The 19,484-nt window shown below is 43.9% G+C and overlaps 2 protein-coding genes across 3 annotated transcripts; one reads left to right on the top strand and one right to left on the bottom strand.

The window, feature by feature from the left end:
- Positions 1–451: 451 nt before the first annotated feature.
- LOC148126745 (uncharacterized) lies at positions 452–6,074 on the bottom strand. Its single transcript, XM_087923132.1, is given in 6 exon segments — positions 452–922; positions 924–1,711; positions 1,714–1,909; positions 1,911–2,404; positions 5,470–5,545; positions 6,063–6,074. Coding segments are annotated over 6 exon segments (2,037 nt in total).
- A 2,723-nt stretch (positions 6,075–8,797) lies between these two features.
- Positions 8,798–18,177, top strand: LOC148126746 (uncharacterized). Of its 2 annotated transcripts, none has more exons than XM_087928502.1 (3): positions 8,798–8,936; positions 12,856–12,961; positions 13,567–18,177. In XM_087928502.1, exons 2-3 carry the CDS (start codon positions 12,856–12,858, stop codon positions 15,555–15,557), a joined length of 2,097 nt encoding a protein of 698 aa, XP_087784628.1. In that variant the 5' UTR covers positions 8,798–8,936; the 3' UTR covers positions 15,558–18,177. The 2 variants fall into 2 exon arrangements, with proteins under 2 accessions (XP_087784628.1, XP_087784627.1); XM_087928501.1 differs by having other exon boundaries at positions 13,570–18,177.
- Positions 18,178–19,484: the final 1,307 nt, after the last annotated feature.

The following is a 19,484-nucleotide window of genomic DNA, read 5'->3' on the forward strand; positions in this document are numbered from 1 at the left end:
TTTTCCCTGATCTTTTCCCTGCGTGCCCTAGGATGGATAGGGGATGGGCCTGGATCCTCTTCCGATTACTCAGCTGGCCTCTGCCCTTCCTCAGCCTCCTCCACCTCTGGAGCCACACTCACACTCCCTGTTGGCTGTTCCTCCTCTTCCTCAGAGTCAGTCTCCACCAGGGGCATGACACAGAGGCTCCTCTGAGGCCCAGAAGGCCCCCAAAACAGGTGGGGGGAGTGGCTGCAAAAAGAAATGCCACACCCACCCAGTCACATGGCCACACCCACCAAGCCATGCCCACAGAACCGGTAGTAAAAAAAATTTGAATCCCACCACTGGTCCAGTCTACTTTTGAAAACTTCCATTGATGGACCACTCACAACTCCAGATATCAAGCCCTTTGTGGATGCTCTTGTGTGCAAGCAAACTGGTTGAATCTCATATTTAAATGTCTTTTTTATTATCCTGCGTGAACTCTCTTGTGTTTCGTCAGGCTAGATTTGTACGAAAAGCTTTTCCCGCAACCCAAACACGAGTACAGTTTCTCCCCTCTGTGGGTTTTCTTATGGACCACGAGAAACCTTTCCCTACAGGGGATGCATCGGCTTGGTGTCTCTTTTGTATGGATCCCTGACTTTCTCGTCCGGTTCATGTGCAACCTGGAACTTTCCCCACAATCCGGTTTTCCTTCGTGGGTTTTTTCGTGCTGGAGAAGGTTTGATTTCTGGATGAAGCTTTTCCCACATTCTGAATAGATATGGGGTTTCTCCCCCATGTGGATCCTCTCGTGTTTGGTCAAGCTGGATTTGCTGGTGAAGCCTTTAACACAGCTGATGCACTGGTATAGCTTTTCACCGGTGTGAGTCCTCTGGTGTACGAGAGTTGATTTATTCCTGAAGTTCTTCCCACACTTCGCACAGTTGTAAGGCTTTTTCTCCTGTGTGGGACTTTTGGTTTTTTAAGAGGTTCCACCAGTTGTTGAAGAATTTCCCATAGTCAGCACACTTGTGTGGCTTTTCACCCACATGTGCAATAATATTGGACCTCTGGCTGAAACTTCTTCCACAAGCTAGTTTATGTGGTTTTTTTTCTGAGATGGACTCTCTCTCATGTATGATGATCTTGCATTTCAGCCTGTACCCTCTTCCACAGTGGGAGCAGGTGTGCAAATTTGGTCCATTTTGGGTCCCCTTGAAGGCTGCAAGAAGCTTTAATTTTGGAACGATGCTTTTTCCACAGGGAGAGACCCAATATGGCTTCCTTCCCACTTGAGATGTTTTGTGTCTGAGGAGAGCTAACCTAGAACTGAAGTGTTTCCCACCGCTGGAGCACGAAAACAACTTACCCTGTTGCTGTACGCTTTTGTGTCTGCTAAAACTCATTTTATCAACCAAGTTTTTCCCATGAAGTGTTTTCTTTCTTGTGTGGGTTCTTTGGTGGATCCCAAGGCTTAAGCTGTGATGGAATCTCTTCCCACTCTTCGAACACTCATAGGGTTTCTCTTCCTTATGCGTCGTCTCATGGATGAGAAGGTGTGACCTTTGAAGGAACTGCTTCCCACAGTCTGGGCAGTGATAGGGTTTCTCGCACGTATGGATCCTCTCATGTATCAGGAAGTTTGACTGCTGAATGAAACCTTTTCTGCAGTGTTCACACCAGTAAGGCCTTTCTCCCGCTTCCATCTTTTCGTGCCTGAGGAGCACCGATTTGTGACGGAAACTCTCCCACATTCAGAGCACGTGTATGACTTCTCTCCTGTGTGAGTCCTCTCATGCCTAGTCAAGATGGACCTCTGGTTGAAACTTCTCCCACATTCCATGCATTTATACGGCTTCTCTCCCGTGTGAGTTTTCTCGTGCCGAACAAGGCTGGATTTCTGCGTGAAGTTTTTCCTGCAATCGGAGCACTGATGAATTTTTCTCCCCCGTGTGGCTTCTTTCGTGGATGAAAAGGCTTAACCTGTGGTTGAATTTCTTCCTGCATGTTGAACATTCATGAGATGCTTCCTGCTTATGGATCATCTCGTGGATAAGGAGATGCCACCGCTGGACAAAACTTTTCCCACAAACTGAGCACAAGTACAGTTTCTCACCAGTGTGGATTCTCTCGTGTAAACATTCATAAGGCCTCTCCCCAGCCTCCATCTTCTCGTGCTTGAGGAGTGCTGATTTGTGGCAAAAGTTTTTCCCACACTGAGAGCATTTGTATGGTTTCTCTCCTATATGGGTCCTCTCGTGCCGAGTCAAGATTGATCTCTGACTGAATCTCCTTCCACACTCCAAACACTGATATGGCTTCTCTCCCATATGGTTCTTCTCATGTCTGACAAGGCTGGACCTCTGTGTGAAGCTTTTCCCACAATTGGCACATTTATTCTCCTTGCTTCCTGTGTAGCTCTGTGCCAGCTCCCCTTCTGTGGGATAAACAGAAAATCACAATGTGAAAATAAGCAAAGGAAGTCGCTGCAAAGAAATTCAGGATAGGGTATATCACATGCTTTCTATGTCAACTCTGAAGCGAACCTGGTGGAAGCCATCTTGTGCTGCCTTAGAGTTGCCATGAAGCTTGAGAAGGGGAAGGGAGAGGGGAAGTAGATAGCCTGGCTAACAGTCAAAACAAAAAGTTTTCCTGTGGGAACCAAACAGGGGTGGGATTCAAATTTCTTAACAACCGGTTCTGTGGGTGTGGCCTAATTTGTGGATGTGGCTTGGTGGTCATGTGACTGGTTGGGCATGACTTGCTGACTGGGCATGAATTGGTGGTCATGTGACTGGGTGGGAATGGCTTGTATGTAAATATTATAAATATTAATGTAAATATTGATTTTTTTTAATTAAAAAAGAGCAACTTTTCCCCAAAACCGGGCAAAGCAGGCAGGCAGATTGAATTGCTCACAGAATCACAGATTAACTTAGAGATCTATCTATCTTCAATCGGCTATCTGAGTCTGTCACATAAAATTTGCTTGCAAGCAAACTCATAAAATTTGCTAGCAAGCAAACACAAAATGAACTCACACCATGTATGTAAATATTGGATTTTTTATTTTAAAAAAGAGCAACTTTTACCCTAAAGCAGGCAAAGCAGGCAGGCAGATTGAGTTGCTCACAGAATCACAGATTAACTTGGAGATCTATCTATCTGCAGTCGACTACCCGAGTCTGCACTGAAAAGCTTCAGTCCTAAGGAAGGTTCGACTTTGCTTTTAGATTAGCTAGAAAGCAAGAAATCCAAGGATTTCCTGCTTTCTAGCTAATCTAAATCTCCTGGCAGAGCAGAACAGCTGATGGTTGGGGGAAAAAAAAGGAAAATAGCAAGTTACCCAACCAGGCAAGTTGAATGGCTCGCATTCCAGGGAAGCAGTGAGTGGATGGGGAGGGGTGGGGCCAGCCAGTGAAGCGATCTTTCGGTTCTTCGAACTGCAGACAATTGTGCGTGCAGCGTTTGCAAAAAATCATCAGATGTGCTGCTGACAAGCGCTGCGCTCGGGTGCGCAGCGTTTGAAAATCCTCGTTTCATGCTTTTTCAACCTCAACTGTGCCACACAAAGCAGTGAGGAGGGAAAAACAGGGAATAAAGGACAGCCTAGACCCCAGGGTTAGGTGAAAACTGTCAGAGGAACTGTCAGAGTTGGTTTTCACTGGCTGTGCTGATATGATGTATCCAATAAACATGTTCTTTGGGGAATCTACCTGCCTCAGAGTTCTGCTTTCAATTTCAATGGTATCTGTTACTTGGAACACTGACATTCTACTCTCTAAAGTGCGAAGAAGAGAAAATTGTGGTTATAGCTACTCCTCAACTTACAACCACAACTGTGACCAGGCTTTCCAGCTGCTGTATTGTGAGGACCAGAACTAAACATGGTATTTCCAAGAGGTGTTGAGATCAGGTGCACTGTACATAGGAGCTGTCCTTTCCAGGCTCTTGATAAAATATCTTGGTTGATGGTCAGCTGTTTCAGGCTGCAGGGATTGCCATCACCTATTGCTGCCTCCTCTCGCCCCATTTTTGGCCCGTTCTGATCCCCACTGCCTGGTACAAGTAAAAAATGGGGCGTGTGAAGGCCATAAACAGGGCGTGCAGAGTCGGCAATAGGCGATCCCTGCAACCTGAAACAGCTGATCATTGAGAGACTGATCCAACCGACAATCAGCTGCTTGTGCTAATCAGGCTGTGCTGAAGCTGAAACAGGCTGTTTGCTGCAAGGAGGCAAATTGCTGGGAAGCAGAGGCAGATTGGTTTTTTTTTTCATGTTTTTCTCCCCAAAAGCTAGATATGGAGCTAGGTCTGGAGCATCTTAAAGTCCGAAAAATATGGTAATCACTTTTTTTGCTGATGTTATAACTTTCAACAGTTAAATGAATGATTGTAAATTGAGGACTACCTGTATATTCTTTTATGCTCTACAGTTTGGTGTTTCTGTTTTCCAAGTCCACATCACTGAGTAGAAAACTTCAGGCGTCCTCCTCAAGTATGAAGTATGCCTGTGTATTTATTTAATTAAACCAATTTATATATACACAGTGACTCACGCAGTTAAAAATCCACAATGTAATCCTGCGGTAGCAATCATAGAATTATTATGTTTGTTAACTAATTGCAGAAGTCAAAAATTAGGCTGTTCAGTCTTATACTTCTTCTTTGAGGGTGAAATGTTTAATACTACTTGCATGTAGTCTTCATGTTTGACAAAACACAAATAATGTACTTGGGGCACAAAAACTAAGAATATAGCTAAATCAGGCACATGGGAAACTTGCGACAAAGCAAATAGAAAACACGAAAACAATACCATTTGTGAATATCTTGGATGTAAAATAGATAGAATAATAACTTTATAATAACATGTTAAAACTTGCTGGTTCTAACAGCTGTTACAAGCAGCCATTGCTAGAAAGCGTTCCTTTAATCTTGACCTCAGTTCACAGTGACAATAAGATGGGCAGTAATAAAAGCAATTTTTACTCCCAAGTGTCAGCTTTGGAATCATTATTAAAAGCTGCCACACAGCTGCGGAGGATTGGAGGGGGCTGATGTTGTTTGAATAGCTCTCAGTAGACAAAATAGATTCTGTAGTAATTCAAGGTCATTGTGAATGGTGATACAAGAATTGGGGCTGAAAGGGAATTGGTTCACGCGATGTATGATGTGGGAAAAAGGAGACGATGGTTTGTAGGTTGGGTCCTTGTGGGAAGTCTGGGGGGAAATTTAGTTTCAGAATTCCACAGAGGTACCAAGTTCTATTCTAATAAAATTACTTTGAGATTATGGTTGTCTTGGAGTTACTGGCTGGAACGGATAATCTCTGGAACGCTGACACCAAGTACTGGAAATCCGGTAAAAACCATTGAATTGCTTCTCTACATAAGATTTGCTACTGCAATCCTGGAAGCTGATGTTTCTTCACCTTCCTTCTGATGACATAATGACACATTAGTTCAATATCTAGTCATCTTGTGAAATAAAAATTCTTACTTGAATGAGCAGATGGGAAGGCCCCATTTCCTTCAGAAGCCTGGAGATATAGCACCCACCGATCTTCCTGTACTTCCTTATTATCTCAGCAGGAAACTCTGCTTAGAGAAACAAGACAATTTTGCAGTGATCAGACATTTTCCAAAGTCAAAAGAGTGTCTCCTTGGATTTCCTTATTGTCAACCTTATGACATTTTTTTTCCTGACATCTTGTTACGTACAGGTAGTCCTAGATCTATGACCATTCATTCAATGACTGTTTGAAATTATGATGCTGCTGAAGGAATAGGGGTTACGTCTGGTCCTTGGGGAGTTCTGGATGTCCAAGCACCCCCACAGTCAACAGGATCACAATCTGGGTGCTTGGTAAGCAGTTCACCCTTATGATCGGCTGCGGTGCCCTGCGATCACACGATCAGCTTTTGCAACCTTCCCCAATGGTTTCCCCAGAAAGTCAATGGGAAAGCCAGCAGGAAAGGTCGGGGCCTGGAGATGGGTAGGCAGATGGGGGAAACTTATCTCAGCAACTTCTGACCTTTCCTGCTGGCTTTCCTGCGCCTGCCACTGGTGCACAACCACGCTCCCTTCCTGACCTGCGTTCTCATGTACACTCTGTGCCTCTTATATACCCTTGTGTACCCCCACACTCTCTCTCCCTGGTTTGCACCTCTTACATAGCTTCTTCCCAACCCATACCTCTTACGCATCCTCCCTGATCTGTGCCACACCTCTTACACATACCCTTGCACCCTCCATGATCACACACCTCATGTGGCCTCAGGGGTGCGGCAATAACAGTAACCTCAGTGGTTACAGAGGTTGCAGGCTAACTCACTGCTCACTGCCAGGAGTTTGATTCTGACAGACTCAAGGTGTCATGCCCTTGTTGGAGTCTGATTCTGGGGAGGAGATTGAGCAGCTGACAGGGAGTGGGAGTGTGGATCCGGTGGCTGTGGAAGACATGGGAGAAGGCACAGTCTGGCTGGGCATTCAAAGGAAGACCCAGGACCATCCCCTCTTCATCCACCCAGGGCATATAGGGAGGAACAGAGAAGGGAGCAACGTGGCTTATGGGAGAGGAAAGGGCCCTGATCCCTTTCACTAGTCACAGCTGGGAGAACAGGATATAAGTGGTGAGTTTTACACAGCTTCTTGCTGGAAGCAAAGCGTGCATTATCTTCGTAGAGGCTTACCTGGGTTTTGGCATCCTCCCAATTGTGGGTGCTGTGTTATCCTTTGAAAGTCTGCAATTTATCATCCTGGCCTGTCGTGTTACTTACTTCAGCGTGGTTTGTGTTGGTTTTTTTATTTCTAATTATCTTTACTTTGAGTTCGGACTGCATTTCTTCCCTTCGTAGAATGTTTTTGGAAGAGTTTGATCTCCAGCCGAGGATAACTGGACATTGAGGAGGCATTAAAGGGAGCCGAGGATAACTGGACAAGTTGGAGGCATTAAAGGGAAGACCAGGATGGGAAGGAGGGAGGAAGTGAGGTTGTATAACTGGGTATCACCGCAGCTTCCAGCACCGCACGAATAGGTAAAGAGTATCTCTCCTCCATTCCCCCCGGGATCTCAATTTGGTGAAAATGTATTTATTAAATTTGTTTGCCATCCATCTCAGCTGGAGATAACTCTGGGTGGTTTATCATATTAAAAAAAAGAATAATTAAAAAAATACAACTTGTATTCAATAATAATAATAATGATTGCGACCAATCTGTCTTCCATTGAGGACCTGTATACTGCCGGAGTCAAAAAAAGGGGGCTGCGAAAATATCTACAGACATCCTGGACATAAATTGTTTCCACTTCTACCCTCAACACGATGCTACAGGACACGGCATACCAGACCAACTAGATACAGGGACAGTCCCCCCCGCCCGTGCCATCACTCTGCTAAACAACTAATTCCCACGACACTAGGAATAAGGATGTATTGCTATTATTCTTCCCATCTTTCCTATTGCCTATCTCCCTTTCTACTTATAACTATAACTTTGTTGCTTGTATCTTTACTATTTATGTTGTTTTATTTCGTTTCCTAGTATGGTTTATGTTGATTGCTTACTTAATATGCTATGACTATCATGAAGTGTTGTACCCTATGATTTATGATGAATGTATTTTATGACTATGATAATGATTTATCACTTATACCATAGGTTTTATGCACCAAAGACAAATTCCTTGTGTGTCCAATCACACTTGGCCAATAAAGAATTCCCTTCTATTCCTCTTCTATTTCTATTCTATTCCATTCTATGTCCTGTTCTTAGAATTTGGGTGGAGGAGAATGTAAATTTTTTAATCCCATCACTGGAGGTGGGATTATCATTTATACCATAGCTTTTATGCACCAAAGACAAATTCCTTGTGTGTCCAATCACACTCGGCCAATAAAGAATTCTCTTCTATTCCTATTCTATTTCTATTCTATTCCATTCTATTCCATTCCATGTCCTGTTCTTAGAATTTGGGTGGAGGAGAATGTAAATTTTTTAATCCCATCACTGGAGGTGACGGTCTTTTGTTTCTGAATAGGCTGGCCCAATCTTTCTTAATGGGCACAAAATGTCTTCTGGCTTGGGGGCTATTAAGAAAGACTGAGTCTGCTTTCTGTCTTGAAGAGCATGTTTCTCCAATTTTCCTTTAGGAAAATATAATGTCCTGCCTTTTTAATAATCCCCAAAATATTTAATTCTTGGGGGGCTTCCATAGATTAGATAGATGGATGGATATAGATAAATGATAGATAGATAGAGTAGATGATAGAGATAGAGATAGATAATAGAAAGAAAAAGGAAAGAAAAGGAAAGAAAAGGAAGGCCTATACGTGATTGATTGATTGATAGATAGATAAGGTAGATGATAGAGATAGATAATAGAAAGAAAAACGAAAGAAAAGGAAAGAAAAGGAAGGCCTATGCAAGAAAGATAGGTAGGTAGGTAGGTAGGTAGATAGATAGATAGATAGATAGATAGATAGATAGATAGATATTCATGCATTGGATAACCTGTTAAAAGAAACCACACTTAGTAAAAGCAACGAAGCAGAAACAGATATCCATAGTAAAAATGCTCTAAAAAGGAACGCGCGATCAAAGGTTGTATAATATATATTTCCCATTCATTTCCCCCCTTCCCCGCCCGCCCCCCCACTCCCCGTACGGTGGGGGAGGAGGAACCCGGGAGGAGGAGAAAAGAGGCACGTGATCAAAACAACAACAAAGGGCCAACTTTGGGCAAAGGAAGGGCACGCGAGCTTCGGTGGAGGCGCGCGAGCATGCTCAGGGGGGCGGGGCTCGAAGAGGTGGCGCCGGGCCGCCCTATCATAATAAGAGCACCCTCCCTTTCTTCCCTCCCCTCCTCTTCCCTTTCTTCTTCTTCCCCAGGTCTGCTTATTCGCCCAGCCCGGCCCGTCTCCCGCCTGGCGGAGCGCTGCGAAGTGGGAATCCCCGCGAGCGAGGTACGGTACGGACTTTTCCCCTTTTCCAACCCCCCCACCCCAAAAAAACCAAACCTCCCTTGCAAAAGGGTCGGAATGCCACGAAACGAAGCGGGTGGGTGGGGGGTTTTCCTCCGCTTCTTCTTGCCCAGAGTCAGTTTTCTCCCCCCTCCCCCCTTCCAGTTTTTAAAATTGCAACGCAACGAGCCGCCCCGTTGCCGTTCTGCAAACAAACAAACAAACAAACAAAAAACTACTTCGCGTTTCCTAGGCGGACGATGGAGAATCGGGGTTCGGTTCTCGAGTTTGTTTATTGTTTTGTTGTGTCCCGGGGTTCGATCCTGTTTCCCACACACGTGGATTTGGGCCAGAAGAAACCAAGTTCCTTCTTCCCTCCCCCACCCCGGATCTGCACACCTGGAGGTGCGCTTTCTCCTCCTTTTCCTCCTTGGAGAATGGGCAGTGTAGTCTCTGGGGAGGTGGGTCTCGGCGCTTAACGAGGAGAGGACTTCATATCCCATCATCAGCCCTCCCCTCCTTCTCTTGCAATTCCTTCTCTTGCAATTCATTGCCCTCTTGAGGATTTGGGTTCAGAAGCTCAAATTCGCTTTTATTACAGTATGTCCCAACTCCCCCCCACCCCAGGCAACTGGACTTTAAGGTTTTTCTTTGGAGACGTTTCGCTTCTCATCCGAGAAGCTTCTTCAGCTCAGACTGGATGTTAGGGCTGAAGAGCTGAAGAAGCTTCTCGGATGAGAAGCGAAAGGTCTTCAAAGAAAAATCAGAAAGTCCAGCTGCTTCTTGAAAAAAAGCACCTTTGGGACAGCCATAATCTGGAGAATCTCCATAGATATTTTATTACGGTAATTTGATAGCAAGAACAGGATCAGCTTTGTTCTGGAATTTGGCAACCTCTTGTGAAATCCCAGGATGTTTGCATGTCTGCAACAAGCGGCATTAAAAATCATCCAGATGTTGGCCAGTTGGGTAGATTAATCTGCAATGTTGAATTAATTAGGGTAGTTGCATGGTTTGCTGTGGGATGCTCTTTATTTAGAGAAACTTCCCTTTGAGCCAAATTTTCTCATGCAAAAAAAATACAGGTAGCGTTCAACTTACAACCACAAATCTGGGTGGTTTGCAAAGTCCAAAAGTGGTGTTCTTTTTTTTTTTTCTTCAAGAAGCAACTGGACTTTCTGGTTTTTCTTTGAAAGCCCAGTAACCTCTTGAAAAAAAATAAAGCACCTTTGGGACAACCATGACCTGGATGACTGAGAATCTCCATGGACAAATCTGAACCAGCATTTCCATCATAACTTAAGATGGTCGTAAGCTGAGTATCCCCAGCTTTATGACTATTTTTTACCATGGTCATAAATTGGATCACTGCAGTTAAGCAAATTATTTCATCGTTAAGTGAATCCAGCTTTGGATGAAAATAACTAAAAAGTTGCAAATTTGTAACCTCTGGGCTGCAGCCCATTGCAGTCAGTCATAAATACAAGCTTGATGCCAATTGCTTGAATTGTGATCACATGACCCACCGGGGTGTTACAATGGTCATAAATATGAGTGCAACTTTTGGTAGATTACAGTTTGGTTTACTTTATTGTCATTGCACCTCGTACAACAAAATCAAACACCATCTTCAGTGCACATCATGACCATGAAAATAAACACACACATCCTCACACATTGAACTGAAAACCCACCAACACTGCACCAATACTGCACAATACAGTAGAATTCAAAAGAGAGTGTGGTTTTTGTCAGTCAAAAGTGTGTTTCCAAGCTAAATTTTTAGGCAAATAGTCAGGCACCTACCTCAATATTTCAGGTTTTTTTTTTCTGTAAACCTCTGAGCAATGCTACTGAATACAGGAAGAAGCCGCTTGGATGAGAAGCGAAACGTCTTCAAATAAAAACAAGAAAGTCCAGTTGCCTCTTGGAAAAAAAAGACACCTGTGGGGCACTAATTGAACTGTTGTAAGTCGAGGATTATCCGTATTCCATAGCTATTTTTGGGAACTGAACCCAATTGCACATAGACTTTAAAGGAATGAAGATGGAATAGTTTAAGAGATTCCTGTTATGGTTCGCCAGCAGCCTGTGCAGACGGCAGTGGAATCGGACAGTGGGGAAGAACGGGGACCAGTCTAGGAGTCTGGAGAAGACTTGGACGAGGGACCTGCGCCCAATGCAGAGATGGGGCCAGGGCCATCTGGGAGTGGGGTGCTACCTCCAGAGCCTCCGGAGTCTGGCAGCAGCGAGACAGAGGACCCAGGGGAGCCTGTTCCTAGTGCACATGTGAGCAGAGCTGCGAGAAGGCAAGAGCAACTGAAACAAAAGGGGCGGCTTGGGATTAAGGCTGGGAGGTGATTGTCCCATAAGGGATAAAGGACAGGCAAAGGTGATGAAACCTTTGCAGGAAGCAAAGTCGTTCCTTCTGTTTGGATTAATCCTTGAAGCTCTGTGTGGACTTTGTACTTCGGTTGGTTTTTTTGTATAATTCATTTGCACTTTAGTTGTTGGCAGCAATTCAAAGGGCAGAAAGGTGTGTTGCTTATCTCGAAGGGACTGTTTGGGACTCATTACGGGCTGGGAATGAAAATAATTCCCAGCGTTGAAATAAAACAAGGTTTGTTTTAACTAAGCACGTGCTTAATTACGGTCTCAGGAATCCTTGGTGAGAACAATTTCATTCTTGCTGAGATAGGAGGTTTCCTTCTCTTATTTTTGTTTATTTTGATAGATTGCTATCTATAGCACTATCCTAAGTACCAGGACTGTTGCATTGCTCACTCAGTCTCTAAATGTAGATCTTTATGCAGCCAAAAGGACATCATCCACTTACAGAAAGGAGCATCTTGAGGCTTTGAAAAAAGCAAAAAATTGGAGGGATGGAGCGGGGAAATTGAGCAGTCTGAGCTATATTTAATAGATTAAAAGATTGTGCTCATTTTCTATTAAAATTACATGGGTTTTTCCTTTTACGTTTATTTTAAAAACTTTGTACTGTAGATACATTTTATTATATTATGATTGCTGTATTGTTACTTCAGTTGATTACATTTCACTAAAATACTTAAAAAGAAAAAGTGTGCAGTGGAATACTTCTATGAGGGATGATGAGGATGATTTTTTTATTTATTCATATTTCACCTTTATTATTTTGATCAATAACCAAAGGTGTCAAACACGGAACTAGAATTCATTGTCTCCTAGTGGTTGGCCCAAACCCAGCCTGCCTTCAGGCCTAAGGCAGGATTAGAACTCACAGTCTCCTGGCTTCTAACCTGGTGCCTGACTCATAGACCAAACTGGCTCTCTGACGATGATTTATAGCAGTGCTTCCCAAATGTGGGTAAATTACTCAAAGTAAAAGTGGTTTTTCTCTGGATGACAGCGACCCCATCCCAATAGGGATATTCAAATTGATTTAAAGTGTAGTAAACTTTATTCTAAAATTTCCCAGAGTATTTCAGTTAGGATGAAAATCAATGAATTGCCTGTGGTAATCCCAAAGGTGCTTTTTCCAAACCTATTGAAATGATATATAGATCATTCAGTGATACTGTTTTCATTACACAGGTAGTCCTTGAGTTATGACCATGCGTTCAATGACCACTGAAAGTTTTGACGGTGCTGAAGGAAGGATCTTAAATTGGTCCTCTAGTTTGATAAGACTGATAAAGAGTTTTTGGGGAATGAAGGCAAAGTTTAGGAAGCATTGATTTACAGCTGCCCCACTCCAAGAAACTCTATTGATCTTCAAAGTCCAAAATACAGTTTAATGCCAGACCAGTGATCAGAGCAAGATTTATGAAGCAACTACAGCTTTCTGAGAATTCATGTTTCTGTAACCATGGCCTGAATCTTAAAGGCAAGTGGAACTCAACATGGTGCAAAGATTGAATGGATGCTGACTTTTGTCTTTCAGATGCCAGTGAATTTCAAAGAAGTTGCTATGTATTTCCCAGATGCTCAAGGACTATTGTCGGATGTAGATCAAAGGAGTCTCTATGAAAGTGGCATGCAGGAGAATGGTAGGTGGTACTAACTAGGAATATTTTATTTTAAACTTTGGCCACTTTAAGTTGTGTGGACTTCAGTTCCCAGAATTAGCTAGCTTATGCTGGACGGAGAACTCTGGGAGTTGAAGTCGACCTATGTTAACACAATGGAATTTGAGAAACATGGAACTACAGGATTGCACATCATCTGCTCCTAATTTAAGCTTTTGACCAATCTATTATGGAACCAACAAGCCAAATTTCCGTGGAGTTAAAAAAACAGGATGAACGTTACTAGTGGCAATACCTATAAAAGATAGAATGAAAAAATGCTGATGTTATGTAGTTTGAGTAATGAAACATCTGCAAGAAAAACAACTACGGTAAACTCAGAGAGCACCAAGGGCCCTTCAGTGAAAAAAAAACCTAGGATATCCAATCTTGGAAAATCAGTGTGACTGTTCTAAAAAAGGTGACCCACACGGTAAATGCCCTGGGGACCAAGGACACATCCTGAAATACAACATTGGTAGAAACAGATTAGCAAAAATTAATTCCTCTTGAAGTATTGTATTTTCCAGCCTGCTGAGATTATCTTCATGTACCAATTGTTTGTTCGTTTGTTTGTTTTTATCTAGCAGGGGACGGGCAGATCCATGAGAGGAAGGAAGGTGTTCTAGGGCAAAACTATCAGCAAAATCAACAAATTGGAACATCTCCAGACATGGTGGGTGACGTGGTTCCCTTGTTTTTTGAAGGAGGAGAACCAGCCGTGAAGCATCTCAACGCAGAGAGGCAGCGGCAGTACCATTTAGCAAAGAGGAGAGAGAGTTCTGTGGCTTATACCCAGGTCCCCCAGCCTCCGGGTCAAGGTGCATCTGGAAAGACCAGGCACAGATCCAAGATCCCAAGAACCTGTAACGAATGTGGGAAGACGTTCGCTCAGGCTTCCAACCTCCTGGCCCATAAGCGGATCCACACGGGCGAGAAGCCCTATAGGTGTGTCCACTGTGGGAAAAGCTTCACCGAAAGGTCGAATCGTAACCGGCACCAGAGGACTCATTCGGGAGAAAAGCCCTACCATTGTCTCGACTGCGGAAAGAGCTTCAGCTTTAGGTCCGACCTCATCCGACACGGGATCACCCATACGGGAGAAAGGCCGTACAAATGCTCGGACTGTGGGAAAACCTTCAGCCATGCCTCGACGCTCATTCGGCATGAGAACATCCACACGGGGGAGAAACCCTACTCCTGCGTGGACTGCGGGAAATGCTTCACCCAAAGTTCATCTCTTCTGGCGCATAAGCGGCTGCATACCGGAGAGACGCCATTCATCTGCCCCGTCTGTGGAGAAAGCTTCAACTGGAAGTCGCATCTGGTGACGCACAAGCGAACCCACACAGGGGAAAGGCCGTATAAATGCACCAAGTGTGAGAAGAGCTTCATCGAGAAATCCAAACTGAACAGGCACCAGAGGACCCACGCGGAGAAGGAACTGTATGGGTGTGGGGAGTGCGGGAGGATCTTCAGCATCCGATCCAACCTGCTTCGGCACGAGACCACACACCGAGGGGTGAAATCCTACCCCTGCCTGAGCTGTGGGAAAAGTTTCAACCAGTCGTCGAAACTGATGCGGCACGAAAAGGTCCACACCGGAGAGAAGCCCTACTCCTGTTCAGACTGCGGGAAAAGTTTCAGCCAGACCTCCGAACTCCTGCGGCACGAAAGGATCCACACCGGAGAGAAGCCGTACAAATGCTCGTCCTGCGGGAAGTGCTTCAATCGCAAATCACACCTCAGCACCCACGAGGCAACCCACGTAGCTGACCTGCCAGCTGGAGGGCTCCATAGCAGGACAGTCTATGACAGCAGCTCACTCTTTATTGCAGGGCTGAGTTCCCACCAGCAGACCTACGCAGAGGGCCAGGCCTATCCGGGCTCAGAAAATGAAAAAGACTACAGCCATAGTTCGATTTTTATCGCAGGGCTGAATCCCAGCAGGCCTACACACGTAGATGACCAGCTCTATGAATGGCCCAGCAGCAAGACAAGCTACGGCCATTGTTCACTCCTCATCACTGGAGTCAATCCACAAGAAGGCGCCCAAGCAGAAGAAGCCCTGTTTCCATGTTTGGATAGAGAGACCAGCTACACTTGTAGCCCGTTGTTTAAAAGCATCATGAACACACGGCAGGTCGTCCTTTCAGGAGGCCGACCTATTGCCTGCCTGGACCGCGAGAAAAACTACAGCGACCCTTCGCTTTTCCAGAAGGAGGAGAAACTGTTTAAATGTCTCGAATGTGGAAAGAGTTTCAACTGGCAGTCTCACTTCACTCGGCACAAAAGAATTCACACGGGAGAAAAGCCATACTGTTGCACGGACTGTGGGAAAAGTTTCAACCGCAGGTCACACCTTGTTCGACATAGCAGGACTCACAACGGACTGAGCCTGTACTCTCAGACTGTTGAAGAATCCTCAGTTCAGGACCTTATTTTCTTAAACCCAAGCGAATCAATGCAGGAGAAAACTGTGATTAACACACAGGCTGTGGGGGCTTCCTTTATGGCTCGCACGAGGTTACCGCCTGGAAACGTCACAATCCTGCCTGCTGAAACCACTCAGGAATAAATCTTGTGAAGGTTCAGTGCAGGATGTATTACTCAGCCCAGGGAAATGCTTTGTATTGGGCAATTTAGTAGTAGAACATCAATTCTCACTAGGCCCAAATGCCCTCTGGCAAGGGAACAGTGGCCTTAGCCTTTACGAATAATAGATTGTAAAACTGATCCTAGCAGGAGAGGTCACACGGAGGTTTTTCCATAAAATAATTCTAAATCTCCATGCTCACTGAAAAGTAGCATGTCAAGGAGCTAAATTAGCAATCTCCCTGAGGGGCTTCTTCTATACCAAGGATCTTCAAACTTGGCAAGTTTAGGACTTGTGGACTTCAACTCCCAGAATTTCTGAGCTAACGACTGGAGGAGGAATTCTGGGAGTTGAAGTCCACAGGTCTTAAAAGCTGTCAAGTTTTGAAGACCTCTGTTCTATACACTTAAGGGCTTTTTTAAAAAAAATACAATCCCATGTCTGATCTCTCATTCATGTTCAAAAGAAGGCTAGTAAAATTTTCAACCCGATGCCAAACCGAATGGAAGAATTCATGCCAAGGATGTTTTCTCTTTTCCCGCCTTTGCAAATTCTTCCAGTAGAGCTGAGATGGGGAAACCTGGCCTCTCCAGTTGTTGCTGTGTTTTCACTATCATTCGCCTCAGTGAACATCAAGCATGATGGGTAATAGAGTCCAGCAGGGTCTGGAGTGGTACAGGTACTCAGTCCCAACTGTCAGGGAAATGGCTGGATCACTCAAGATAATAATGGGATTGTAGAACTGAATAGAGCTCTCAATATTAGAAAACTCCTTCATTAAATTAAATTATTCCAGTATTTGAGGGGCTGCCACAAAGAAGATGCGGGGGGTCAACTTATTTTCCAAAGCACCAGAGGGGCAAGACAAGAAACAATGGATGGAAACTAATGAAGGAGAGAGAAGCAACCTGGAATGAAGGAGAAACTTCCTAACGGGGAGGACAATTAACCAGTGGAACAGCTTTGCCTTCAGAAGTTGTGGGAGCTTCATCGCTGGAAGTTGTTAAGAAGAGACGGGACAGTCACCTATCTGAAATAGTATAGCATCTATTGTTTGAGCTGGTGAGGCCAAACTAGAAGACTTCCAAGCTCTATTCTGATTGATTGAAATTAAATTTTAAAAAACCCAACTTCCTCACCTGTGTTTTGAGAGGCAAGTTCCACTTAGGCTAGTAACAGCTATTTCCCTGCTTTCTGAAAACTAGATCTTCAAGCCATTTCCATATGTCTATATAGATAGAAAAGGTAGCCTAAAGGAAATTGCATGAATTGGTAAGTTTAGATGAGAACATATTAGAATGACAGTTGCAGGCAGTCTTTGACTTAATTGAGCCCAGAATTACCATTGTAAATCAGGTCTTTAAGCAGGATGTCAGGTAACCACACCTGACTCCACAACCTTTTCTGCTGAGGTTGTTAAATGAAATCTGCTGCTATAAAACAAATCCATTGACTGTAATGGGTGTTGTTATTTTTGCTGGAAACCAGAAGTAGAAGCTGGTTTCTGATTTTAAAAAAAAATTCTAGTTATGTGACCTCTGGGACACTGCAAACAATGAAAAATGTGTTGCCAAGTGCCCAAAATGGGATCATGTTAATTGGGGGGTGATTTGTTAGAACAAGGATCTCCAAACTTGGCCAGTTTAAGATTTGTGGACCTCAACTCCCAGAATTCCTGAGCTAACGACTAGAGGAGGAATTCTGGGAGTTGAAGTCCACAAGTCTTAAAGCTGTCAAGTTTGAAGAGCCCTCTGTTAGAACTTTGAATCTGGATCATAAGTCGTCTTGCGGAGATCCATCTGAACTTTGAATGGTTGCTAAGCAATCAGTCATAAATTAAGTACTATCAGTAGTTACAGTACAGGTAGTCCTCAACTTACGATCACAATTGAGCCCAGAACTTTTTGTTGCTAAGTGAGAAATTTAAGTGGAGTTTTGCCCCATTTTACGACTTTCATTGTCCCACTTAAGTGATTCACTGCAGTTGTTAAATTAGTAACACGGTTGTTAAGTGAACCAGGGTTTGAGAGCCGCAAAGAGATTAGAATACAAGTTAGGACAGGCTACTTCTGCTGACTGCCGGCTGCCAGCAGTTTGGCAGTTCAGGTCTCACTGGCTCAAAGTTGACTCAACCTTCCATCCTTCCGAGGTTGGTAAAATGAGGATCCAGATTGTTGGAGGCAATTTGCTGACTCCTTAAACTGCTTAGAGAGGGCAGTGGAGCACTGTGAAGAGGTACATAACTCTAAGTGTTATTGCTATCTGAATTTTGATCACTTCACCATGGGGATGCTGCAACAGTCATAACCGTGAAAAATGGTCATAACTCACTTTTTCAGTGTTGTAACTTCAAACAGTCACTACAGGAAGTGTTGTAAGTCAAGGGCTACCTGTATATGCTAGGAAAACATGGGATAACTCCTTGTAGGATTTTTTTTAATACTAGACCATATTAAAAATAGAAAGGAAGAACCTTCTTCCTAAAGGGAGATGGAGAGAAAATTGGGACTGGATTTGAAGATGCTAAAAGCTCTGGAATAACGTCTGCAGTCAATAGTTTGCAACAACTACTTCTTGAATTAAAATAAAGATGTTAAATGAATTCTCCTTGACCCAAAATCTTTTTTTCTCCCCCTGGGTCCATATCTCAGCTCTTCAAGAAGACCAGGATTGTATTATATTTCTTACGTACTACTCCGTCTTTTGCTGTTTAACTTTCCTCCTAATGTTCTTCCAGATTTAACTCAAAGGATGGCACCTCCGGAGATGCCAACAGTAATTTAGACACGCCCAACGTTGTGTAGATTTTGTGGGCTGGTGTTGGAAGTTAAAACCCACTCCTCTACTAGAAAAATGAAATATTTTAGGATATACTAAAAAAAAGGGCAGAATATTTCCCCTGAAACAGAAGTAGAAACTCAGCCCTCCCACACCTTTGTTAATGGGTGATTAAGGCCTGGGCCAGTCTATTTTACATAACAAAGATCTACCTCCTTCAGGTAGAGCCATTTAATTGCCCTTCATTGTACCCACCTACCAAGTTTCAACCAAATTTAGTATACAGACAACCTACAAAGCTAGCTATTACCTCTGACAGCAACCAGTCAGGATACTCTTCCTGTGCCCCAGGATGTTCAAAGTCCAGAGAGGGCATAAAACCCAGGAATTCTCAGCATCTCTTCCCTTTTCACCCAGGATCTCCAAGTCATGTGGTCCTGGTCATCAATAAACCATCTTTCCAAGCGGCTTCCATGTTTCCAGTGTTTTTTTCCCCACTTGGAACTGAACCCAGAAGGATATTTCTTCCAACACTGGTCAGTAATAGAAGACATGGATTTTTACTTTTGTGAGTTTTCCCCTCCTTGACAATTTCATTAGACCTAGTTTAGATCAATTGCACTAAAAATTGGTTCTGTGTGTCATTCCAATAATTCTAAAGTGGTGGTGACTCTCGGTGATGGGAGTTGTACTCCTGCAAATTCAAACTGGGGAAACTTTCTTGACCTTTGCAGTGCACTTTGCATATATTGGTTATTTATTCATTTATTTGATTTCTATAGCCTCCCATCTCAACAAACGACTCTTAGGTTAGATTCGTATATCCAACTATAGACAAGGTTTAGAGGCAGATCGTTGTGGAGAAAAATCTATCGATGTGATCGGTGGGGATGGAAAACAATTGGCTAGCACATTAAAAACAAAAAACCCTTTCAAACTGAGCCCCGGGGCGGGGGGGGGGAAAGAGATCGGACGAACGTGTTTTTCGGCCACCTGTCCCTAGATGGCGCTGTACAAATGATCAACGCGCGCGCCTAGATAGATGTCAATCCAGCGCAGCAGCCCAACGATAACTTGAGTTAAACGGAATTGAAACCATCAAGTATTAAATTACTAGAGCGGATGCCGGAG

This window comes from Pseudonaja textilis, chromosome 2 (genome assembly GCF_049901715.1).
Source record: "Pseudonaja textilis isolate UNSWEBS1 chromosome 2, rPseTex1.2, whole genome shotgun sequence".
Taxonomy (NCBI): domain Eukaryota; kingdom Metazoa; phylum Chordata; class Lepidosauria; order Squamata; family Elapidae; genus Pseudonaja; species Pseudonaja textilis.

Excerpts from the sequence above, each read along its gene's own strand:
- LOC148126746 (XM_087928502.1), top strand. The coding sequence starts at position 12,856 with ATGCCAGTGAATTTCAAAGAAGTTGCTATGTATTTCCCAGATGCTCAA. Across the intron at positions 12,962-13,566 it reads AAGTGGCATGCAGGAGAATG|CAGGGGACGGGCAGATCCAT; the intron begins GTAGGTGGTACT and ends GTTTTTATCTAG.